Source organism: Aethalodelphis obliquidens, unplaced genomic scaffold (genome assembly GCF_003676395.1).
Source record: "Aethalodelphis obliquidens isolate GAN/ISIS:26980383/991018 unplaced genomic scaffold, ASM367639v1 scaffold5, whole genome shotgun sequence".
NCBI lineage: Eukaryota > Metazoa > Chordata > Mammalia > Artiodactyla > Delphinidae > Aethalodelphis > Aethalodelphis obliquidens.
Window position 1 is genome coordinate 10,831,931 of NW_020837949.1, and position 25,048 is coordinate 10,856,978.

General features: G+C 39.9%; 1 protein-coding gene across 3 annotated transcripts in view; it reads left to right on the forward strand.

Annotated features, from left to right (window-relative positions):
• The window catches only part of TPK1 (thiamin pyrophosphokinase 1), a 335,120-nt gene extending 312,909 nt beyond the window's left edge, over positions 1-22,211 (forward strand). For all 3 annotated transcript variants that reach the window (XM_027101627.1, XM_027101629.1, XM_027101628.1), the window contains one exon: positions 21,672-22,211. In XM_027101627.1, coding sequence (XP_026957428.1) covers positions 21,672-21,799 — 128 coding nt within the window. In that variant the 3' untranslated portion in view covers positions 21,800-22,211. The remainder of the gene's footprint in view (positions 1-21,671) is intronic.
• The last annotated feature ends 2,837 nt before the right edge of the window (positions 22,212-25,048 follow it).

The window sequence follows — 25,048 nt, forward strand, 5'->3', positions numbered from 1 at the left end:
GAAAATCTCATTTACAGTTTCATAAAACATTAAATACCTAGAAATAAATTTAACCAAGGAGGTGAAAGATCTCTACACTGAAGACTATAAGACATTGTTAAAAGAAATTGAAGACTAAAATAAATCAAAAGATATTCCACACTCATGGATTGGAAGAATATTGTTAAAATGTTCATACTACTCAGGGAGTGCAATGAATTTTCTATCAAAATCCCAGTGGCATTTTTCACAAACATAGAACAAACAATCATAAAATTTGTATGGAACCACAAAAGACCTTGAATTGCCAAATCAATCTTAGGAACAAAGCTGGGGGAGGACCTTCAAGATGGCAGAGCAGTAAGACACGGAGATCACCTTCCTCCCCACAAATACATCAGAAATGCGTCTATATGTGGAACAACTCCTACAGAACACCTACTGAATGCTGGCAGAGGACCTCAGGCTTCCCAAAAGGCAAAAAACTCCCCACGTACCTTGGTAGTGCAAAAGAAAAAAGGAAAAACAGAGACAAAAGAACAGGGATGGGACCTGCACCTCTAGGAGGGAGCTGTGAAGGGGGAAAGTTTCCACACACTAGGAAGCCCCTTCGCAGGCAGAGACTGCAAGTGGCGGAGGGGGAAGCTTCGGAGCCACGGAGGAGAGCACAGCAACAGGGGTACAGAGGGCAAAGCAGAGAGATTCTTGCACAGAAGATTGGAGCCAACCAGCATTCACCAGCCCGAGAGGCTTGTTTGCTTACCCACTGGGGCAGATGGGGGCTGGGAGCTGAGGCTCCAGCTTTGGACGTTAGACCCCAGGGAGAGGACTGGCTGCATGAACACAGCCTGAAGGGGGCCAGTGCTCTACAGCTAGCCAGGAAGGAGTCTGGGAAAAAGTCTGGAACTGCCGAAGAGGCAAGAGACCATTGTTTCAGGGTGCACAAGGAGAGGGAATTCAGAGCACCGCCTAAACGAGCTCCAGAGATGGGTGTGAGCCGTGGCTATCAGTGCAGATACCAGAGATGGGCATGAAACACTAACACTGCTGCTGCAGGCACCAAGAATCCTGTGTGCAAGCACACGTCACTATCTACACCTCTCTTCCCAGGAGCCTGTGCAGCCCGCCACTGCCAGGGTCCTGTGATCCAGGGACAACTTCCCCAGGAAAACACACAGCATGCCTCAGACTGCTGCAACATCACGCTGGCCTCTGCTGTGGCAGGCTCACCCTGCATTCCGTACCCCTCCCTCCCCCAGGCCTGAGTGAGCCAGAGCACCCTAATCAGCTGCTCCTTTAACCCCGTCCTGTCTGGGTGAAAAACAATCGCCCTCCTGCGACCTACACGCAGAGGCGGGGCCAAATCCAAAGCTGAGCCCCAGGAGCTGTGCGAACAAAAAAGAGAAAGGGAAATCTCTCCCAGCAGCCTCAGGAGCAGCAGATTAAATCTCCACAGTCAACTTGATGTACCTATATCTGTGGAATACCTGAATAGACAACGAATCATCCCAAAACTGAGGCAGTGGACTTTGGGAGCAGCTGTAAACTTGGGGTTCGCTTTGTGTATAATTTGTTCCTAGTTTTATGTTTATCTTAGTTTAGTATTTAGAGCTTATTATCATTGGTAGATTTGTTTATTGCTTTGATTGCTCTCTTATTTTTTTATATCTCTATAATTAACTTTTTCTCTTTTTGTGAGTGTGTATGTGTATGCTTCTTTGTGTGATTTTGTCTGTATAGGTTCACTTTTATCATCTGTCCTACGGTTCTGTCTGTCTGATATTTTTTAGTATACTTTTTAGTGCTTGTTATCATTGGTGGATTTGTGTATTGGTTTGGTTGCTCTATTCTTTTTATTTTTAATTTTTTATTTTAATAACTTTCTTTTTTACTTCTTTCTTTTTTTCTTTTCTCCCTTTTCTTCTGAGCTGTGTGGCTAACAGGGTCTTGCTGCTCCGCTGGGGTGTCAGACATGAGCCTCTGACATGGGAGAGCCAAGTTCAGGACATTGCTCCACCACAGACCTCCCAGCCCCTCATAATATCAATTGGCAAGAATTCTCCCAGAGATCTCCATCTCAATGCCAAGACCCAGCTCCACTTCAATGACCAGCAAGCTCCAGTGCTAGACACCCCATGCCAAACAACTAGCAGGACAGGAACACAGCCCCACCCATTAGCAGAGAGGCTACCTAAAATCATAAGGTCACAGACACCCCAAAACACACTACCGGATGCAGTCCTGCCCACCAGAAAGACAAGATCCAGCCTCATCCACCAGAACACAGGCACCAGTCCCCTCCACCAGGAAGCCAACACAACCCACTGAACCAACCTCACCCATTGGGGGCAGACACCAAAAACAACAGGAACTACAAACCTGCAGCCTGTGAAAATGAGACCCCAGACACAGTAAGGCAGGCAAAATGAGAAGACAGAGAAACACACAGCAGATGAAGGAGCAAGGTAAAAACCCACCAGACCAAACAAATGAAGAGGAAATAGGCACTCTACCTGAAAAAGTATTCATAGTAATGATAGTAAGAGGATCCAAAATTTTGGAAATAGAATGGTGAAAATACAAGAAACGTTTAAAAAGGACCTAAAAGAACTAAAGAGCAAACAAACAATGATGACCAACACAATAAGTGAAATTAAACATACTCTAGAAGGAATCAATAGCAGAATAACTGAGGCAGAAGAACGGGTAAGTGACCTGGAAGATAAAATAGTGGAAATAATTATTGCAGAGCAGAATAAAGAAAAAAGAATGAAAAGAATTGAGGACAGTCTCAGAGACCTCTGGGACATTAAATGCACCAACATTCAAATTACAGGGGTCCCAGAAGAAGAAGAGAGGAAGAAAGGGACTGAGAAAATACTTGAAGAGATTATACTTGAAAACTTCCCTAATACGGGAAAGAAAATAGTCACCCAAGTCCAGGAAGCACAGAGAGTCCCACACAGGATAAATCCAAGGAGAAACATGCCAAGACACATATTAATCAAACTATCAAAAATTAAATACAAAGAAAAATATTAAAAGCAGCAAGGGAAAAGCAACAAATAACATACAAGGGAATCCCCATAAGGTTAACAGCTGATCTTTCAGCAGAAACTCTGCAAGCCAGAAGGGAGTGGCAGGACATATTTAAAGTGATGAAAGGGAAGAACCTACAACCAAGATTACTCTACCCAGCAAGGATCTCATTCAAATTCGATGGAGAAATTAAAACCTTTACAGACAGGCAAATGCTAAGAGAATTCAGCGCCACCAAACCAGCTTTACAACAAATGCTAAAGGAACTTTTCTAGGCAGGAAACACAAGACAAGGAAAAGACCTACAAATGCAAAAACAAAACAATTAAGGAAATGGTAATAGGAGCATACATATCGATAATTACCTTAAATGTAAATGGATTAAATGCTCCAACCAAAAGACATAGACTGGCTGAATGGATCCCAAAACATGACCTGTGTCTATGCTGTCTACAAGAGACCCATTTCAAACCTACGGACACATACAGACTGAAAGTGAGGGAGTGGAAAAAGATATTCCATGCAAATGTAAATCAGAAGAAAGCTGGAGTGGCAATTCTCATATCAGACAAAATAGACTTTAAAATAAAGACTATTACAAGAGACAAAGAAGGACACTACATAATGATCAAGGGATCGATCCAAGAAGAAGATACAACAATTATAAATATTTATGCTCCCAACATAGGAGCACCTTAATACAAAAGGCAAATGATAACAGCCATAAAGGGGAAATCGACAGTAACACGATCATAGTAGGGGACTTTACCACCCCACTTTCACCAGTGGACAGATCGATCATCCAAAATGAAAATAAATAAGGAAACACAAGCTTTAAATGACACATTAAACAAGATGGACTTAATTGATACTTATAGGACATTCCATCCCAAAACAGCAAAATACACTTTCTTCTCAAGTGCTCATGGAGCATTCTCCAGGATAGACCATATCTTAGGTCACAAATCAAGCCTTGGTAAATTTTAGAAACTTGAAATCATATCAAGTATCTTTTCTGACCACAACACTGTAAGACTAGATATCAGTTACAGGAAAAAAAACTGTAAAAAATACAAACACATGGAGGCTAAACAACACACTAGTAAATAACCAAGAGACCACTGAAGAAATCAAAGAAGAAATCAAAAAATACCTAGAAACAAATGACAATGAAAACACAATGACCCAAAACCTATGGGATGCAGCAAAAGCAGTTCTAAGAGGGAAGTTTATAGCAATACAATCCTACCTCAAGAAATAAGAAACATCTCAAATGAACAACCTAACCTTACACCTAAAGCAATTAGAGAAAGAAGAACAAAAAACCACACAGTTAGCAGGAGGAAAGAAACCATAATGATCAGATCAGAAGTAAATGAAAAAGAAATGAAGGACACAATAGCAAAGATCAATAAAACTAAAAGCTGGTTATTTGAGAAGATAAACAAAATTGATAAACCATTAGCTAGACTGATCAGGAAAAAATGGGGGAAGACTCAAATCAACAGAATTAGAAATGAAAAAGGAGAAGTAACAACTGACACTGCAGAAATACAAAGGATCATGAGAGATTACTACAAGTAACTGTATGCCAATAAAATGGACAACTTGGAAGAAATGGACAAATACTTAGAAAAGCACAGCCTTCTGAGACTGAACCAGGAAGAAACAAAATAGAAACAGACCAATCTCGAGCACTGAAATTGAAACTGGGATTAAAAATCTTCCAACAAAGAACAGCCCAGGACCAGATGTCTTCACAGGCAAAATCTATAAAACATTTAGAGAAGAGCTAACACCTATACTTCTCAAACTCTTCAAAACATGGCAGAGGGAGGAACACTCCCAAACACATTCTACGAGGCCACCATCACCCTGATACCAAAACCAGATAAAGATGTCACAAAGAAAGAAAACTACAGGCCAATATCGCTGATGAACATAGATGCAAAAATCCTCAACAAAATACTACCAAAAAGAATCCAACAGCACATTAAAAGGATCATACACCATGATCAAGTGGGGTTTATCCCAGGAATGCAAGGATCCTTCAATGTATGCAAATCATCAGTGTGATACCCCATAGTAACAAATTGAATAAAAACCACATGATCATCTCAATAGATGCAGAAAAAGCTTTTGACAAAATTCAACAACCATTAATGATAAAAACTCTCCAGAAAGTAGGCATAGAGGGTACTTAACATAATAAAGGCCATATATGACAAACCCACAGCCAACATCATTCTCAATGGTGAAAAACTGAAACCATTTCCACTAAGATCAGGAACAAGACAAGGTTGCCCACTCTCACCACTATTATTCAACATAGTTTTGGAAGTTTTAGCCACAGCAATCAGAGACGAAAAAGAAAGAAAAAGAATCCAAATCGGAAAAGAAGTAAAGCTGTCACTGTTTGCCGATAACATGATACTATACATACAGAATCCTAAAGATGCCACCAGAAAACTACTAGAGCTAATCAATCAATTCGGTAAAGTAGCAGGATGCAAAATTAATGCACCGAAATCTCTTGCATTCCTATACACTAATGATGAAAAATCTGAAAGAGAAATTAAGGAAACACTCCCATTTACCATTGCAACAAAAAGAATAAAATACCTAGGAATAAATCTACCTAAGGAGACAAAAGACCTGTATGCAGAAAACTATAAGACACTGATGAAAGAAACAGAGGATGATACAAATAGATGGAGAGATATGCCATGTTCTTGGATTGGAAGAATCAACATTGTGAAAATGCCTATACTACTGAAAGCAATCAGCAGATTCAATGTAATCCCTATCAAACTACCAATGGCATTTTTCACAGAACTAGAACAAAAAAATTTCACAATTTGTATGGAAACACAAAAGACCCCAAATAGCCAAAGCAATCTTGAGAAAGACAAATGGAGCTGGAGGAATCAGGCTCCTGGACTTCAGACAATACTATGAAGCTACAGTAATCAAGACAGTATGGTACTGGCACAGAAACAGAAAGATAGATCAATGGAACAGGATAGAAAGCCCAGAGATAAACCCACGCACATATGGTCACCTTATTTTTGATAAAGGAGGCAAGAATATACAGTGGAGAAAAGCCAGCCTCTTCAAGTGGTGCTGGGAAAACTGGACAGCTACATGTAAAAGAATGAAATGAGAACACTCCTGAACAGCATACACTAAAGTAAATTCAAAATGGATTAAAGACTTAAATGTAAGGCCAGACACTATAAAACCCTTAGAGGAAAACAGGCAGAACGCTCTATGAAATCACAGCAGGATCCTTTTTGACCCACCTCCTAGAGAAATGGAAACAAAAATAAACAAATGGGACCTAATGAAACTTAAAAGCTTTTGCACAGCAAAGGAAACCATAAAGAAGATGGAAAGACAATCCTCAGAATGGGAGAAAATATTTGCAAATGAAGCAACTAACAAAAGGATTAATCTCCAAAATATACAAGCAGCTCATGCAGCTTAGTATCAAAAAAACAAACAACCCAATCCAAAAATGGACAGAAGACCTAAATAGACATTTCTTCAAAGAAGACATACAGATTGCCAACAAACACATGAAAGGATGCTCAACATCAGTAATCATGAGAGAAATGGAAATCAAAACTACAATGAGGTATCACCTCACAGTGGTCAGAGTGGCCATCATCAAAAAATCTACAAACAGTAAATGCTGGAGAGGGTGTGGAGAAAAGGGAACCCTCCTGCTCTGTTGATGGGAATGTAAGTTGATACAGCCACTATGGAGAACAATAGGGAGGTTCCTTAAAAAACTAAAAATAGAATTACCATATGACCCAGCAATCCCACTACTGGGCATATACTCTTAGAAAACCATAATTCAAAGAGTCATGCACCACAACGTTCTTTGCAGCACTATTTACAATAGCCAGGACATGGAAGCAACCTAAGTGTCTATCGACAGATGAATAGATAAAGAAGATGTGGCACATATATACAATGGAATATTACTCAGCCATAAAAAGAAACAAAATTGAGTTATTTGTGGTGAGGTGGATGGACCTAGTGTCTGTCATACAGAGTGAAGTAAGTTAGAAAGAGAAAAACAAATACCATATGCTAACACATGTATATGGAATCTGAAAAAAAAGTTTCTGAAGAACCTAGGGGCAGGACAGGAATAAAGACGCAGATGTAGAGAATGGACTTGAGGACACAGGGAGGGGGAAGGGTAAGCTGAGACGAAGTGAGAGATTGGCATGGACATCTATACACTACCAAATGTAAAACAGATAGCTAGTGGGAAGCTGCCGCATAGCACAGGGAGATCAGCTCGGTGCTTTGTGACCACCTAGAGGGGTGGGATAGGGAAGGTGGGAGGGAGGCGCAAGAGGGAGGGGATATGGGGATATATGTTTATGTATAACTGATTCACTTTGTTATAAAGCAGCAACTAACAGAGCAATATAAAGTGATTTTACTCCAATAAAAGTGCTTAAGAAAAAAAGAACAAAGCTGGAGGAATCATGCTTCCCGATTGTAAACTATATTTCAAATTAAAGAAGACACATAGGTCAAGTGGAACCAAACAGCCCAGAAATAAACCCATGCATATATGATCAATTAATTTTCAACAATAGAGACAAAAATATACAATGGAGAAAAGGCAATCTCTTCAACAAATCGTGTTGGGAAAACTAGATGTCCACATGCAAAAAGAAGGAAACTAGACCTCTATCTTATACCATACACAAAACTGAACTGAAAATGGATTAAAGATTTTAACATAAGACCTGAACCATAAAACTCCTAGAAGAAAACATACAGAAAAAGCTCCTTGCCATCCACTCTGCAGTGATTTGTTTAGATTTGACCCCAAAAGGAAAGGCAACAAAAGCAAAAAAGTAATAAGTGGGACTACATTGAACTAAAAGGCCTCTATGCAGGAAAGGAAGCCATCTTCTGCAAAGGAAACCATCAACAAAATTGAAAATCAACCTACTAAAAGGGAGAAAATGTTTGCCAATATATCAGATAAGGAATTAATATTCAAAATATATAAAGCACTCATACAATAGCAAAAAAATTTTAAAAATGGGCAGATGATCTGAATAGACTTTTTTTCCATATGAGACACATACAGATGGACAACTGGTACATGAAAATGTGCTCAACCTCACTAATCATCAGGGAAATGCAAATCAAAACCATAGTGAGTTATACTCACCTCACACCTGTTAGCATGGCTATTACCAAAAAGACAAGATAACAAGTGTTGTGAAGGCTGTAGAGAGAAGGGAACTCTCGTGCACTGTTGGTGGGAATGTAAATTGGTGCAGCCATGGTGGAGAACAGTAGGGAGGGTCCTCAAAAAATTGAAAACAGAACTTCTATCTAACCCAGAAACCCCCCTTCTGGATATTTATCCAAAGGAAACGAAAATGCTAACTTGAAAGGATATCTGTGCCCCCATGTTCACTGCAGTGTTATTTACAATAGCCAAGACATGGAAACAATTTAAGATCTTTAAGTGTCCATCAGTGGATGAATGGATAAAGAAAATGTGAGATTTTATAAATATGCACACCCACACAGGAATATTTCTTGGCCATAAAAAAGAAGGAAACCTTGCCGTCTGCAGCAACATGGACGGACTCTGAGAGCATTATGCTAAGTGAAGTAAGTCAGACAGAGAAAGACAAACACAGGATGATCTGATATATATGTGGAATGTAAAAAATACACTAAAAACCAGTCTCATAGATACAAAGAACATACTGGTGATTGCCAGAAGTGGGAGGTGAGAGGGTGGAAGAAATGAGTAAAGGTGATCAGAAGGTACAAACTTCCAGTTATAAAATAAATAAGTCATGGGGATGTGATATACAGCATGACGACTATAGTTAATAATACTGAATTGAATATTGAAACTTGCTAAGAGAGTAGATGCTGCATGTACTCCACACCTCTAAACTAGAAATAGTTTGACTTTCTGCCTTTAAGAAAATGAAAATGTAATATAGCAATTTAATTTTTGAAAAGTTTCAAGAACCACTATAAGTCTAAATGCTGTTTTTAAACTCTCTGAGCTTCATTTTCCTCATCTGTAAACTACAGATAAAAGCCTGCTGTGCCTTGAACACTGTAAGTGCTCAGATAATGTCTTGAATGAATGAGAATTACTCCATCCCAAATACCACCTCTTTGAGTAGCATCTCCCAGACAAAGTTTGTTCACTCCCTTCTCTTTTACTCTCTCAGTTTTGCTGATTTTTAGATACATTTGCATTACCTTTTAAATAATTTATTTTTATCAGATAACCAGTGTCAATCCACAGATTCTTGGGAAGCCAGGCCTCTGGGGGATTCCTCCCCATTCCACTAAAATACACAGCCATTCCGGCTCCATCCTCATTAGCTCCTGCCTCCTGCTTCCATCCTGTCCACTGAATTGGACTGTATATACGTCTTCACCTTTTACTAAAATGTGAAGTCCTTGAAAGCAGACACACTCATGTTTGTATCCTTAATGCCAGCACAGGGTATAACCTTCATAAATATCTGTCAGACAAATGAGTTTGTACATGTATGCAGATGACAAATGAGTTTGTACATGTATGCAGATGACACCTGAAGTGATTTTAAGCATCACACATAACCTAGCCTGGCAAAGTTCATCTCATTCTGTCTCTCAGCTGGCTATAAACTAGTCACTTGAATTAAGGCATTTGCTTATTGTTCAAATCATGACATCTCTCTTTTTTCATTTTAAAAGGCTCTTAAGGTAGGAGAGGAAAATCTGATCTACTTTATTGACAAAATAACGGAAGAAAGCAAAAGGGATGGAAATTCCTTGAATACTTACTGTGTGTTAGAATTTTGACTATATAATCCATACAACTTCTCTGTGAAGCAGACATAATTATCCACATTTTGCATATGAGGAAACTGAAGTCAGAAGGTTAAATAACTGAGTTCATATAGAGCTAGAGAGTGGTAAAGCCAAGGTTTGAACCTAGGTCTGACTTATTAACCTCATCATGACGGGGTTCATAGTTTTTGACAGCAAGATGCCGCCTCTGTAAAAAACACCTGAGCAGAGCAATCACACAGGTGCAGAGGGAACAAATGCTTCCTGCTCTTGCTCTCCAACGCTTGAGAGCATCAGAGGCCTCCAGAGTACTCCTTTACACTCTGTCAACCAGTTCAAAGGAGCACAGCCCACTAAACCAGCTTGCAGAGGTAAGGTAGGAAGCCAGGACAAATGGCCCTACCCCCCTCCAACTGACAGGAAAAGAGCTGAATACTTGAATTCTACCAATTTGCCAGCCTCTGCTTTGCAGTCTTCAGTCTTTCCAGCTTTGGAGAAAAGCTATAGGACATCACTGAAAACAACAGAATATTAAGTGCCTAATTCTCAACCTTTCCTCTGGGAAAGAACATACTTTGATATAATGGATGAAAATTATAAAACCAGTTTTCATGTTTTTCATATTTTTAAGTTCTGTTTCTCTAAAATATGAAAAGCTCAGAGTCAGACTATGCCTCTGTGTTCCCTAATGTAATTCACATTAAATTTCATTGGAAGAGGAACTTAACCCATCCTCACCAGCCAATATTCTATCATTAGACTACAACTGTCCTTAAAACAACTGATGATCATGTCTTTGAAGCAAATAGATAAGACACAACTTTTATATTCAAACAGAGCAATTTTAGGTTATGTTTATCACAGATTGCTTATAGTTTTACACATGGCTATCACTTTTATGTTTGTCTATAGTTAAAAACAGGGCTTGATCTGAGTGACTTGTCTCGGAACAACTATGTTTAGCTCTGCTGTACTCTCTGCAAATAAAGATGGAAAAAATCTGAATCTAGATAGGTTCTAAATGTTGAATTGAAAGTAAATGTTCAGCTAGCCAAAGTTTTGGATGAGTCCTCTGGAGTAGAAATGAAAAAGTTAATTTGTGAAGGAGTGACATCATCAAGATGGAAACATAGGTCATTCCCAACCTCAGTCCCCTTCACAAGAAGACCAACTAATAACTATCTATAGACAAGACACCACTGTGAAAATCCTAGAATACAAAGGTGAGGCTGAAGGCACCCCCTGTATCACAGAGAATGAGGTAGGACCACATTAGAAAAGTTCAGAGGAGCAGCTGCACCCGGACCACATCACTCCTCCCCCAGGCTGGCTCTCCAGGCCTGCAGTTCCTCCAGGGGAAAATCCACCCGGCTCCTCCAGCATCATGGGTCATTTCTCAGGATGCCTTCTCAAGTCTTGCCTTATGGGCATCTAAGGGGACTTGGGGACGTGACTGTGACAGAGAAGGGGGAAGGGATTTATAGCAACGAGTGCTCGGACTGTGGCCCTGTTCCTCCTCCCAGTGGTGCCCAAGTAGAAGTCCCAACCAGCAGCTCTGCTCATCTGCAGGGCCAAGATCGTGGTCCATTCCGACCAGGGAACTTGGCAGGGCGCAGATCTGCCTGATTCAGGACTCCAGACAGTGAGCCCTTGCCAGCCATGGAGCCTGTTCTGCCACACCATCGGGACAGGAAAGCTAATTCATAGCCCCACCCACTGCTGCATACCACCTCCAGCCCTACCGAGCAGGAACCTAACCAGAGCTCCTGGGAGTCTGTGTAGCTCATCCTGCAACCACAGTTACAGCAGCACTTGAATGGAGAGCCTGGCCAGTGGCCCTGCCCGTATGCAGAGCCAGGATGGTGGCCTGTCAGGCCAGGGAACTTGGTGCATGATTCTGCCTAATTTGGCCCCCAAATAAGAGACGTGTCAGCCTTAGAGCCTGTCTGGTGGCTCCGCCCAGGCAGGGAAACTAATTCATAGCCCTACCCACTGTTAAATACAGCCTTCAGCATGCCCAACCAGGAAACCTAACCAGGCACATGGGAAACTGTGTAGCCCAGGGGTCCCCAGCCCCTGGGCTGCAGACCAGTATCGGTCTGCGGCCTATTAGGAACTGGGCCGCACAGCAGGTGGTGAGCAGCAGGCTAGCGAGTAAAGCTTCATCTGCTGCTCCCCTTCGCTCCCCCTTGCATTACCGCCTGAACCATCCCCCCACCTCCCGCCCCGGTCCATGGAAAAATTGTCTTCCACAGAACCGGTCCCCAGTGCCAAAAAGGTTGGGGACCGCTGGCATAGCCCATCCTACAGCCCCACTTACAGTGATACCTGAGCAGAGAGCACAACCAGTGGTTCTCACCATTTGCACTGCAAAACCAGCAACTCTGCGTGGCCAGAGAATTTGGCGCACAATCCTGCCTGATCTGGGTCCTTAAACCATGGGCTGTGCTGGCCATGGAGTCCATTCTGCTGCCCTGGTCAAGCAGGGAAGCTACATCATAGCCCCAACTACTGCTAAATATAGTACCGAGTCTGACCATCCGGGAAACCTGACCAGAGAACCCAGGCAACTACAGAGCCCCATCCAACAGCCTCACTTGGGCAAAGAACCAAGCCAGCAGTCCTATCCAACTGTTTTCAGCCACAACACATACCCCACAACCTCAGAGCTCAGGCAGTGGCCTTGCCCACAAAGAAGACCCTAATAGCAGGCTCCCCCTGCCCAAGGACTCTGTCAGCTCACATGTCCAGAACCCCAAGCTGAGCTGACTGGTGAAGGACTGTCTCTGCCAAGGCACACCTGTAAAGTCTAGAAGAGGAGACTGTTTACTCAGATGTGCAGATACCAATGTAAGAAATCAAGGATCAGGAAAAATCAGGTAAACAACACCACCAATGGAAACTAATAAAATGCCAATAATTGACACTAAAGAAATGGAAATCTGTGAACTTCAATGAATTCAGGATAATCTTCTTAAAAGAAGTTTAGTGAACTACAAGACAGATAACAAAATTCGGGGGAAAAAATTGCATGAACAAAACGAGATGAAGAAAAAAAAATAGAAACCATCAAAAATAAACCAAACAGAAGTCCTAGAGCTAAAGAATACAATGACTGAACTGTAAAGTTCAATAGAGAGCTTCAAAATCAGAACTGACCATGCAGAAGACAGAATCAGTGACAGAGAAAGAATCAGGGACAGGGTATTTGAATTTATCCAGTCAGAGGAACAAAAGAAAAAAAAGAATGAAAAAGAGTGAAGAAAGCCTATGGAACTTATAGGACGCCATCAGAAGAAACAATATCTGCATTATGGGTACCCCAGAAGGAGAAAGAGAAAGGGACAGAAAGTGTATATAAAGCAAATAACGGCTGAAAATGAGAAAAGAAATGGACATACAAATCCATGAGGCCCAAAGGACCCCAAACAGATTGAACCCAATAGTTCCAAAAGTCAAAGACAGAAAGAGAATTTCAGGCCAGGAGAGAATGGGTAATACATTCAAAATATTGAAAGAAAAGAATCTGTCTGGCTTCCCTGGTGGCGCAGTGGTTGAGAGTCCGCCTGCCGATGCAGGGGACATGGGTTCATGCCCCGGTCCAGGAAGATCCCACATGCCGTGGAGCAGCTAGGCCTGTGAGCCACGGCTGCTGAGCCTGCGCGTCCGGAGCCTTTGCTCCGCAATGGGAGAGGCCACAACGGTGAGAGGCCCGCGTACCGGGAAAAAAAAAAAAAAAAAAAACTGTCAACAATAATACTATACCTGGCAAACCTGTCCTTCAGAAATGAAGGGGAGATAAATAAGTGCCTGAACAAATGAAAGCTGATTGAGTTTATCACCACTAGGCCTGCCTTACAAGAAATGCTAAAGGGAGTTCTTCAAGCGAAATAAAGTGATGCTAATTTACATGATAAAATCAGATGAACACAGGTATAAGACTTCCTGGTATTGGTAAATAATCAAAGTTATTTAATATGGTAATAGTGGTGCATAATTCTCTTACAACTCTAGTTTAAAAGTTTTACAATGTGTTAAGAAAAACCCATAACTTCAATAGTCTGTTACTGTATACATAATATAAAAAATATGTAAATTGTAATGTGATGGGGGAGAAGTAAATTGTAATTTTAGAGATGCTATTGAAGTTAAGTTGTCGTCAGCTTAAAATAGGATATTATAAATATAAGACAGTTTATATAAGGCTCATGGTAACCACAGAGGAAAAACCTATTACAGAAAAGATCAGGATCAAGTGAAAGTATACCAATACAAAAAAAGTCATCAACACAAAAGAAGACAGCAGAATAAGAAGCAAGGAACAACAGAGCTACAAAACAGTCAGCAAAACAAGAAAATGACAATAGTAAATCCTTATCCATCAATAATTACTTTAAGCATAATGGATAAAATTCTCCAATCAAAGATACAAAATTGGACGAATGACTTAAAAACAATATCAAACAATATACTGCCTACAGGAGACTCACTTTAGCTTCAAAGACACAGACTGAGACTGAAAGGATGGAGAAAGATATTTCAAGCAAATGATAACGAAGAAAAAACAAAGGTAGCTATACTCATATCAGACAAAATAGACATTAAGCTAAAAATGACAGAAAGAGAAAGAACTTCACTATATAACAATAAAGGGGTCAATCCATCAAAAAGATACACCAATTGTAAATATTTATGCACCCACCCAACATCAGAGCACCTAACTATATAAAGCAAACATTAACAGAATTATAAGGAGAAATAAACAACAACAAATAGTTGGGGACTTTAATACCCCATATTCAATAACCAATAGATCATTCAGACAGAAAATCAATAAGGAAACAATGGATTTGAACAACACTGTTGACTAAGTTGTAACAGACATATACAGAATACTTTGTCTGACAACAGCAGGATACACATTCTTCTCAAATGCACACAGAACATTTTCTAGCATAGATCATGCATTAGGCCACAAAACAAGTCTTAGCAAATTAACCAAGACTAAAATCATACCTAATATCTCCTCTGACCACAATGGTATGAAACTAGAAATTGGTAAAAGGAGTAAAACTGGATAACTCATGAATACATGGAAATTAAACAGTACTATCCTGAACAACCAGTAGATCGATCTAAGATGAAATTAAATGAGAAATTTAAAAGTATCTTGAGACAAATGAAAATGGGAACAAAACATACAAACTTATGGGATGCAGCAAAAGCAGGTCTCAGAGGGAAGTTCATATCTATAAATGCATACGTCAAGAAATAGAAAGATCTCAAATAAACAACCAAACTTTTACACCTCAAGGATCTAGAAGATGAAGAACAAACTAAGCCCAAAGTTGGCCAAAAAAGGAAATAAAGTTTAGAGCATAAATAAATAGAGACCAGGAAAGAAATAGAGAAAACTGAATAAAACTAAGGGCTGGCTCTTTGAAAAGGTAAACAAAACAGACAAATCTTTATTGAGACTAACCAAGGGGAAGAGAGAGATCCCAAATTAACAAAATTTTAAATGAAAGAGGGGACATTACAACTGATAATATAGAAATACAAAGGTTCATAAGAGTCTTCAGTGACCAACTATACACCAACACATAGAAAAAGTGGATAAATTACTAGAAACCTAGAACCTATCATGACTGAATTAGGAAGAACTAGAAAATCTGAACAGACCAATTACTAGTAGGGTATTGAATTGTTAATCAAAAATCTCCCAAAAAAAGTCCAGGACCAGATGTCTTCACTGGTAAATTTTACCAAACATTTAATGAAGAATTAACAGCAGTCCTTCTCAAAATATCCAGAAATACTGAAGAGGAGAGAACACTTCCAAACTCATTTTACAAGGCTAATATTACCCTGATATCAAAGCCAAATAGGACATTACAAGAAAAGAAAACCACAGGCCAATATCCCTGATGAATATAGATGCAAAAATTCTCAACAAAACAGCAAACCTAATTCAGCAGCACATTAAAAGGATCACACACCATGACCAAGTAGGATTCATCCCTGGGATGCAAGGATGGTTCAATATATGCAAATCAATAAATGTGATATATTACATTAATAGAATGAAAGATAAAAATCATATGATCATCTCAAAAGATGCAGAAAAAGCATATGACATAATTTAACATCTATTCATGATAAAAACTCTCAACAAACTAGCTATAGAAAAGGAATGCACCTCAATACAGTAAAGTAAGGCCATATATATCAAGCCCACAGCTAACATCATACTCAATGGTGAAAGACTGAAGGCTTTTCCAACAGGACAAGGATGTCCACTCTCACCACTTCTATTCAACATGGCACTGGAAGTCCAAGCCAGAGAAAGCAGGCAACAAAAAAAAAGAAAAGCCTTCCAAATTGAAAAGGAAGACCCAAAATTATCTCTGTTTGTAGATGACATGATTTTATGTATAGAAAAGCCTAAACACTGAACCAAAAAAAAAAAAAAAAAAAAAACTGTTAGATCAATGAATTCAGTAAAGTTGCAAGATACAGAATTCAACATACAAAAATCAAAAGTATTTCTATACACTAAGAATGAGTTATCTGAAAAATAATCTCATTTACAATATCATCGAGAACAATAAAATACTTAGGAATAAATTTAACCAAGGAGATGAAAGATCTCTACACTGAAAACTATAATACATTGATGAAAGAAATTGAAGATTAAAATAAATGGAAAGATAGTCCATGCTCATGGATTGGAAGAATTAATATTGTTAAAATATCTATACCACCCAAAGCCACCTATAGATTCATTGCAATCCCCATCAAGATTCCAATGGCACTTTTTACAGAAGAAAGAGAAATCCTAAAATTCATATGAAACTACAAAAGACCCTGAACAGCCAAAGCAATCCTGAGAAAGAACAACAAAGCTGGAGGCATCACACTTCCTGAATTCAAACTATATTATAAAGATATAATAATAAAAGCATTACGGTACTGGCATAAAAACAGACACATAAACCAATACGACAGAATTGAGAACCCAGAAATTGAGAACCAACACATACAGTGAGCTAACATGAAAAGAGAGCCAAGAATACTTGATGGAGAAAAGACAGCCCTTTTAATAAATGGTGCTGGGAAATTGGATAGTCACATGTAAAAGAGTAAAACTAGATCCCTATTTTACATCACTCCCAAAAATTAACTCAAAATGGATTAAGAAATTAAACATAAGACCTGAAACCATAAAACTGGAAGAAAACACAGGAATAAAGCTTCTTGACATGGGTCTTGGCAAAAGACCAAAGCACAAAAGACTAAAGCACAAGCAACAAAATAAAAAATAAACAAGTAGGACTACACCAAACTAAAAAGCTTCTGCACAGCAAAAGAAACGATAGCAAAATGAAAAGACAACCTAAGCAATGGGATAAGATATTTGCAAATCATATCTGAGAAGGGGTTAATATTCAAAATATATAAAGAACTCACACAACTCAAAAGAAAAAAAAATAAGTTAAAAATGGCCAAAGGATCTGAATAGACATTTTTCCAAGAAGACATACAGATGGCCAATAGGTACATGAAAAGGGTAGATAACAACACTAGTCAGGGAAATCAAATCAAAACCACAATAAGTTATGACCTCATACCTATTAGATTGGCTGTCATCAAAAAGACAAGAGAACAAGTTCTGGAGAGGATATGGAGAGAAGGGAACCTTTGTGCACTGTTGGTGGGAATGTAAATTGGTACAGCCACTATGGAAAACAGTATGGAGGTTTCTCAAAAAAATTAAACATAAAACTACCATATTACCAGCAATCCTACTTCTGGGTATATATCCAAAGGAAACAAAATCACTATGTCAAAAAGATAACTGCACTCCCATGTTCATGTTCATTACAGCATTACTTACAATAGCCAAGACATGGAAACAACCTAAGTTTCCACTGACAGATGAATAGATAAAGATGTGGTGTATATACAGTGGAATACTGTTCAGCCATAAACAGGAAACCCTGCTATTTGCAACAATATGAATGGACCTTGAGGGCATTATGCTAAATGAAATGTCACACAGAGAAAGACACATACTGTACCATCTCACTTATATGTGGTAGCTAAAAAACTCAAATTTATAGCAAAAAGGATCAGATTTGTGGTTACCAGAGGCAGAGGGTGGAGAGAATGAGGTGAAGGGGGTCAAAAGATATCGACTTCCAGTTTTAAGATAAATTTAAGTACTGGCTGTGTAATGTTCAACATGACAAGCATTGCCAAGGCTGTATTGTATATTTGAAAGTTGGTAAGAGAGTAGACACCAAAGTTCTCACAAGGAAAAAAAAATGTAATTATATAAGGTGATGGATGTTAACTAAACTTATTTTGGTAATCATTTCACAATATATACATATGTCAAGTCATTTTGCTATATACCTTAAGTTTATACAGTGTTATTATATGTCAATTATCTCTCAATAAAACTGGAAGAAAAAATAATAAAAGGAAGTAATTGTTGTATGGCTATCTGCAGGAAGTTATCTCTCAGTCTTATGTATTTTATTTCATGATTGACCCTCAGACATCTGGGGAGAGGGGAGTTCAGTATTAATTCCAAATATTTTCTTTAAAAAAAAAAAAAGATTTTCTTCTAAGGAAGACTTTTGAAAGTTTTGTCCAAAAGCATGATTCTTTGGAGAAAACATACTCCAAAATAATTGTAGTGACATAGTCAATAGAATTTCATGATTTTGTGTTTCAGTTTATTCATTTTTTTTCTATCATTTTTATTCTACTTTCCATAAACTTGGAGCTAATCAAATCAATTTCACTGTAACCTTTAATTAATTGTAACTATTGTTATGGACTGAGTATTTGAGTCCCCCCAAATTCACATATTGAAGCCATAACCCCCAATGTGATGGTATTTGGAGGTGGGGCCTTTGGGAGATAATTAGGGTTGGATTAGGTCATGAGGGTGGGACCCTCATGATGGATTAGTGCCCTTATAAAAAGAGGAAGAGGCAGGAGATCTCTCCACCATATGAGGATACAGCAAGAAGGCAGCTGTCTGAAAACCAGCCAAGAAGACAGTTCTTACCAGAACTCAACCATGTTGGCACCGTGATCTAGGACTTCCCAAGCTCCTGAACTGTGAGCAATAATGTCTGCTATTTAAGCAACCCAGCCTATGGCATTTTGTTACAGCAGCCCAAAGCCAACTAAGAAATGTTTAATAACTGGTTCTTTTAACATTACAAAATACAAAGAAAACATGATTTATAAGCCTGGATAATAATGGCCTTATATATTTCATGCAAAGTAAAAACTGTACCTTCTCATACCCTAATAAAGCTATTTCACTTCTTTTCCCATTTAAGAATTAATTAGGACGCAACAATGTCTTAGAAAAGCCAATATATATAATATAGTTGTCTACCTAGGATAATCCAAAATCCATAGTCTACCTTCAGAAAATCAGAAAGGAATTTACATGCAACTACAAACTAGAGAAATAATTTTGCACTCATGTCCTTTGAGCCCAGGTAAAAAACAGGATTTTAACTTAATTAGTTGCCAGAATCTTAAACGCACTGTTTCACGTTCAGGTGGGCTGTGTGCACCTGGTGCTTCCCTGGGGGGTTTCCACTGTAAAGCTGGTCCACTGAAGCACCCTAAATTGCCCTTCTGAATAAATGGTATGAAATGTGTAAACTGTTCCCCAGCCCTTCCTCAGAGGGCTGTTGGGAACCCTGGGCCTGGGATGGATGTCAGTAGGGATCTGGTGCACCCGGATTCCAGGCACGGTCACCCTTCAGGAGAGCAAGGCTTCTTTCCTTGACAGACTCACTATCTATGTAATAGTGTCTGGATTTGTAAATTTATGTGCTTATCATAAATATCATTCAGAAACATCATCTCAGAAAAGCTCCAGATTACTGAGAGGCGAAAGCTTCTTGCACTGAGTTACCTGTTAGGGCAACAGTCACACGAGGTTCACTCTTGTATTCCTGTAGTTTTACTTTATAACTTCATGTTTGCATTAGTAAACGTGTTGACAGTTTACTAATCACGTTAGTAATTAGTAAAGAAATAGTTTGAGTTTTAATAAGTAAACTGTGTGAATTACTGATGTTATATTATCCTATAATACTACTTCTGAATTTTTAAATTGCCTTTTCAAGATTTCCTCAGAAAGATAACAGGCTCCCTCTAGCGGGAAGTGACCATTATAATTGAATTATTTACTCCAAAGCTGTGTAACTTCATAGTTGAACTTTGTTTGAAGGAAAAGGGGCCTTTTCTGACTCTGACATTTGTTTATTTCTCTCCATAACATTTGTTTACTTTTCTCTTTCTAATTTCTTAGCGAAGAAATCGGTACTGATTATCAAGGAATGTTTGCAGGACAGTCATGGTTTCAAGTCATGTTGATACCGTGAACTGCTCTTTTATAAGCAAAGGGAAGTGAGGTTATCAATGGGTGCCCAGGTATTAACTTCAACGAACTTGATAGGAAATATATATATATATAAATGTAATTTATATGTAATTATGTAATTTATAAATTTGTAATTTATAAATATATAAATTCTAATAATATACCTTAACTCCAAAGCCTTTATTTTCATAATTAAGTAATTTAAAGGATTATCTCATCTTGTGCCCTCATTGTATGCTGAGTTTAAGTGGCACGCTCAAGATTACACATTTGGAAGTCTGCTTTTTGACCTCCCAGTTCTGATTAATTTTACAGAAGGCAAGCCTTGTTCACTTTGGCTTTTCTTTATGAGAAAAAATGACCAAAATCCCATGCTTTTTATTTTTAAGTAATTAGCTTTCTGCCCCATATCATTTATAATTAAAACTAAAACTGTATTTTTATAGAGCTTAGTCAAATATAAAAATGTTAATTCTGGGGCTTCCCTGGTGGCACAATGGTTGAGAGTCCGCCTGCCGATGCAGGGGACACGGGTTCGTGCCCCGATCCGGGAGGATCCCACATGCCGCAAAGCGGCTGGGCCTGTGAGCCATGGCCGCTGAGCCTGCGTGTCCGGAGCCTGTGCTCCGCAACAGGAGAGGCCACAACAGTGAGAGGCCCCAGGACCGCAAAAAAAAAAAAAAAAAAAAAGGTAATTCGGAATCATCAAGAAAAATTAAAATTGCACCCAGGCAAGGAAGTAACCTATTGCAGAAATGGGTTTTGGTTTTACAACTGGTAAAGGAAAAAAAAAAAATTTCATGAAATTTAGTATTGAGAGTGACATATATCCCAAACTGGTAAATAACCAATAACCAACTCCAGGAAGACTGGTTATAACAAGCTATAGAAACTTTCAGGTTTAGAATCTCATATCATACATTTCACCTATCCCACATTTTAAAAAAAAATTTTTATTGTGGTAAGAGTCACATAAAACATACTGTTTTAACCATATTTAACTGTACAGTTCAGTGGCTCTAAGTACATTCATACTGTTGTGCAACTCTCACCATCATCCAGCTACTGAATTTTTCTCCTAAACTGAAACACTGCCCCCATTAAACACTAACTCCCCATTCCCCGCCAGAGATTGGGATTGACATACGTACACTCCTCGGTATGAAGCAGATGGCTGGTGGGGGCCTAACTGTATAAGCACAGGAGAAAAAAAAGGTAGAGTCTGTTTGCAGGGCAGGTATTAAGTTAACCTATCCCGCATTTTACAGATCATCTATCAAAGTGTGTGCTTAATTGCTTTTTGGTAACTCTTGACAAAGCCATTCTCCACTGGAGGGAGCTTGGCTCTCACCAAACTTGTTTTCTTATTTTCTTACAGCAAATCATAGGATTAGTTTCGGAACACTGGTCAGCACTTCCAATACCTACGATGGATCTGGTGTTGTGACTGTGGAAACAGACCATCCCCTCCTCTGGACCATGGCCATCAAAAACACCCATGACTGACCTCCACAGCTGTGCCTCTGACCTCATTTGCCAACAACTTCATGCTCCACAAGAACAGTTCACCTTGGTTGGCAGGAATCTAAACCTGTCCCTGAGAAGCCTGCTAGTTTTAAATATGTTTAAATATGTTATATTCATAAACATTATGAATGACAGATCTCAATTGTACAGTGACGGGGGGAAATCATTATTTCTTAAGAAAGTAAATTACACTCAGTTGGAAAACTAATGTGGATTATTCCACTCTAAAATTCAGGACTGATCATTCTTATGTTATTAATCATTCCATGTATCCTAGAAAACTGTTGGCTTTTATTTTTGCGGTACGCGGGCCTCTCACTGTTGTGGCCTCTCCCGTTGCGGAGCACAGGCTCCGGACGCGCAGGCTCAGCGGCCATGGCTCACGGGCCCAGCTGCTCCGCGGCATGTGGGATCCTCCCAGACCGGGGCACGAACGCGCGTTCCCCCGCATCGGCAGGCGGACTCCCAACCACTGCGCCACCAGGGAAGCCCTAGAAAACTGTTTTTAGGTTTGAATCTGAGAAGGCTCTGTTGAGGCTCCGTGCTGTCCAGCACATAACCCTCCTCCTGTTCATAATTGCTTAACACCAAAGGCTACTTCTGTCTAATAATATTAGCTCTTTCTGTATTATATGTATTCCCTTTCACTGAAAAAATAATTCCTTCTAGCTTGGGATGCTAGAACTGCATTTTATTCTGGCCTTAATGGTTTCTGGTATTTTTTCATAATAAATTTAAAAATGATTGGCCTGATTATTAAAATTTAAAACAGGTAGAACCTGCCCAGCAGCTTTACATAGCGCAAAGCCGGTGTTGCCGTAAGGAAAGGGACCAGCAGCTCTCTTCTTTCTGGTGCTACAACAGTGACGGTTGCCTTGTAAGTGGAGAGTGAAAGTGGGATCAGGTGAACTAGCATGCAGTTGTGCATAGTCAATCATTAGAGATAATTATTCATAATTTATGCAAATATATGTGAAATTGAATCCAGATGTCAAATAAAAATATTTAGTTATCCATGTGCCTGTGGTCAGTTTTTAAGAAAACAATCCATTTTCTCACCTGTAGTTTATAATGACCAGTCTTTCCTAATCAGTGTTTCTGTACAAAAAAAAAAATTTGCTCAAAAGATGATTAATAGGTATAGTTGTTCACGCCTCTGATTTTGGGGAGGCAACCCAGTGTTGTTGTCAACACTTTCTCTAACCTCCATGGAAGTTACTTTCTAGAGCACATGTGCCACATGTTTACACTTAATCTCTCTGGACCCATTGCCCCATCTATAAAATAGGGATTATAGGTAGCACCTGTTTACCTTGTCGGACTTAGAAAGAAAGGACAGGTAGATTGCTTTCAAAGATTGTTACATGCTGGAGAAAAAAGAGCCAACAGAGGGAAGGCACTTCCGTGGTAGAGAAAGTGAAGAAAACTGGTGGAGGAAGAACCCTGGGGAAGAGTAAGGGAAGGGCTCAGAGCACAGCTGAGAGTCACACATCGTACAGTCAGTACTACAGTGGAAGGCCCGGTTCTAGGCCCTTCTGCCTCTTAGCACAGATGCAGAGCCCAGAGCTTCTGTCTCCCTACTGTCTCCTCCCACCCACAGCAGAGACAACTGTAAAGAAGGCAGGAGCTAGAGACAAACTTATGTTACCAAAGGGGAAGGGGTGGGGGAGAGATAAATTGGGAATTTGGGGTTAACAGATGCACACTACTACATATAAAATAGGTAAACAACAAGGACCCACTGTATAGCACAGGGAACTATATTCAATATCTTGTAATAACCTATAATGGAAAAGAATCTGGAAAAGAATAGATACATATATATAATTGGATCACTTTGCTGTACACCTGAAACATTGTAAATAAACTATACTTCAATTTAAATAAAATAAATTTAAAAAAATAGCTAGAAGAAAGCTCAGTCAAGCACTAGCTCCTAAGCTGGCCCATTTAACTCAGAACCTCCAACGGGAAAATACAACATAAGACCTCCAAGCCACTGCCTCAGCCAGCGCCTGCGCCAGAAGAAGCTAGAAAGAGGAAGGACACTGGGAAAGGGCCTTCCCAGTACCTGATACTGAGCGCTGGTTCACTTACAGTTTCAGGCTCAGCTGTTACCTGTTCATTACTAAAAATGTATTCACAACATACGGAATCTGAAAATATGTCCACTGTTTTAAGATTTTACTGCAAAAGAGTCGTGCCCTATGTACCCTGAAAATTTTACCAGTGTTAATAAGCAGATACTTGACAAGAAGAATATAGTTTGCTGAAGGTGAGGGGGGAACAAAAGCACTGAGATTCATCCCAGACCACCCACTGGAGGCCCGTGGAAGCCCTTCCCCTCAAGTATAGGGCTCCTCTCCCAATCCTGCCAGGCTACTGAAGAACTAGGTATTTGACCCCTTTCTAGCCCTTAAAACTACCTAAGTGCAATTTTCCTCTTTTTTTTTTTTCTTTTTTGCGGTACGCGGGCCTCTCACTGTTGTGGCCTCCCCCGCTGCGGAGCACAGGCTCCGGACGTGCAGGCCCAGCGGCCATGGCTCACGGGCCCAGACGCTCTGCAGCATGTGGGATCTTCCCAGACCGGGGCACGAACCCGTGTCCCCTGCATCGGCAGGCGGACTCTCAACCACTGTGCCACCAGGGAATCCTCTTTTTGTGCTTCCTCACCACATCATTTAAACAAGGAACCACTTACTTTTATACTAACATGAGGAGTCTGACGATGGACCTAAGGGGCCCCCAGTGAACTTTCTGGGCCTTCCCAGGCAGCCCCTCTTGCTGCCCCCATGTTCAGTCTGGACCCTGACCTCCCACTTGCAGCCAGAAGAGAAACTGGAAGCTGGGCTCTGCCGGGAAAGTGGCCTGTGCTCCTTGGCCCTTTTGACCGCGGTCTGTCTCTCCTCTTCATGGGTCGGATTTATAGCTTTTATGAATCTAATGATGGTCACCCCAAAATGGCATCTGGCTGCCTAAGTCACTGAGTAGTGAAGATAAGCTGTGATCACTCTTCAGGCAGCTGGGAAATGGCTGCAGCTATGGAAACCCTGGTCGGAGTCACAAGTGACTATGAAATGTAGTAAGTTTCGTGTGCTGTCCGAGGAATTGGAGGTGGACCACGCTCCCAGACACAGGTCGGGCAGAATAATACATCTTTGTTCTTTAATTTTTGCTAAGCAGACATAGAGCAGTTTTCACTTGGGATGGGACCTAGGGCCATTTCAC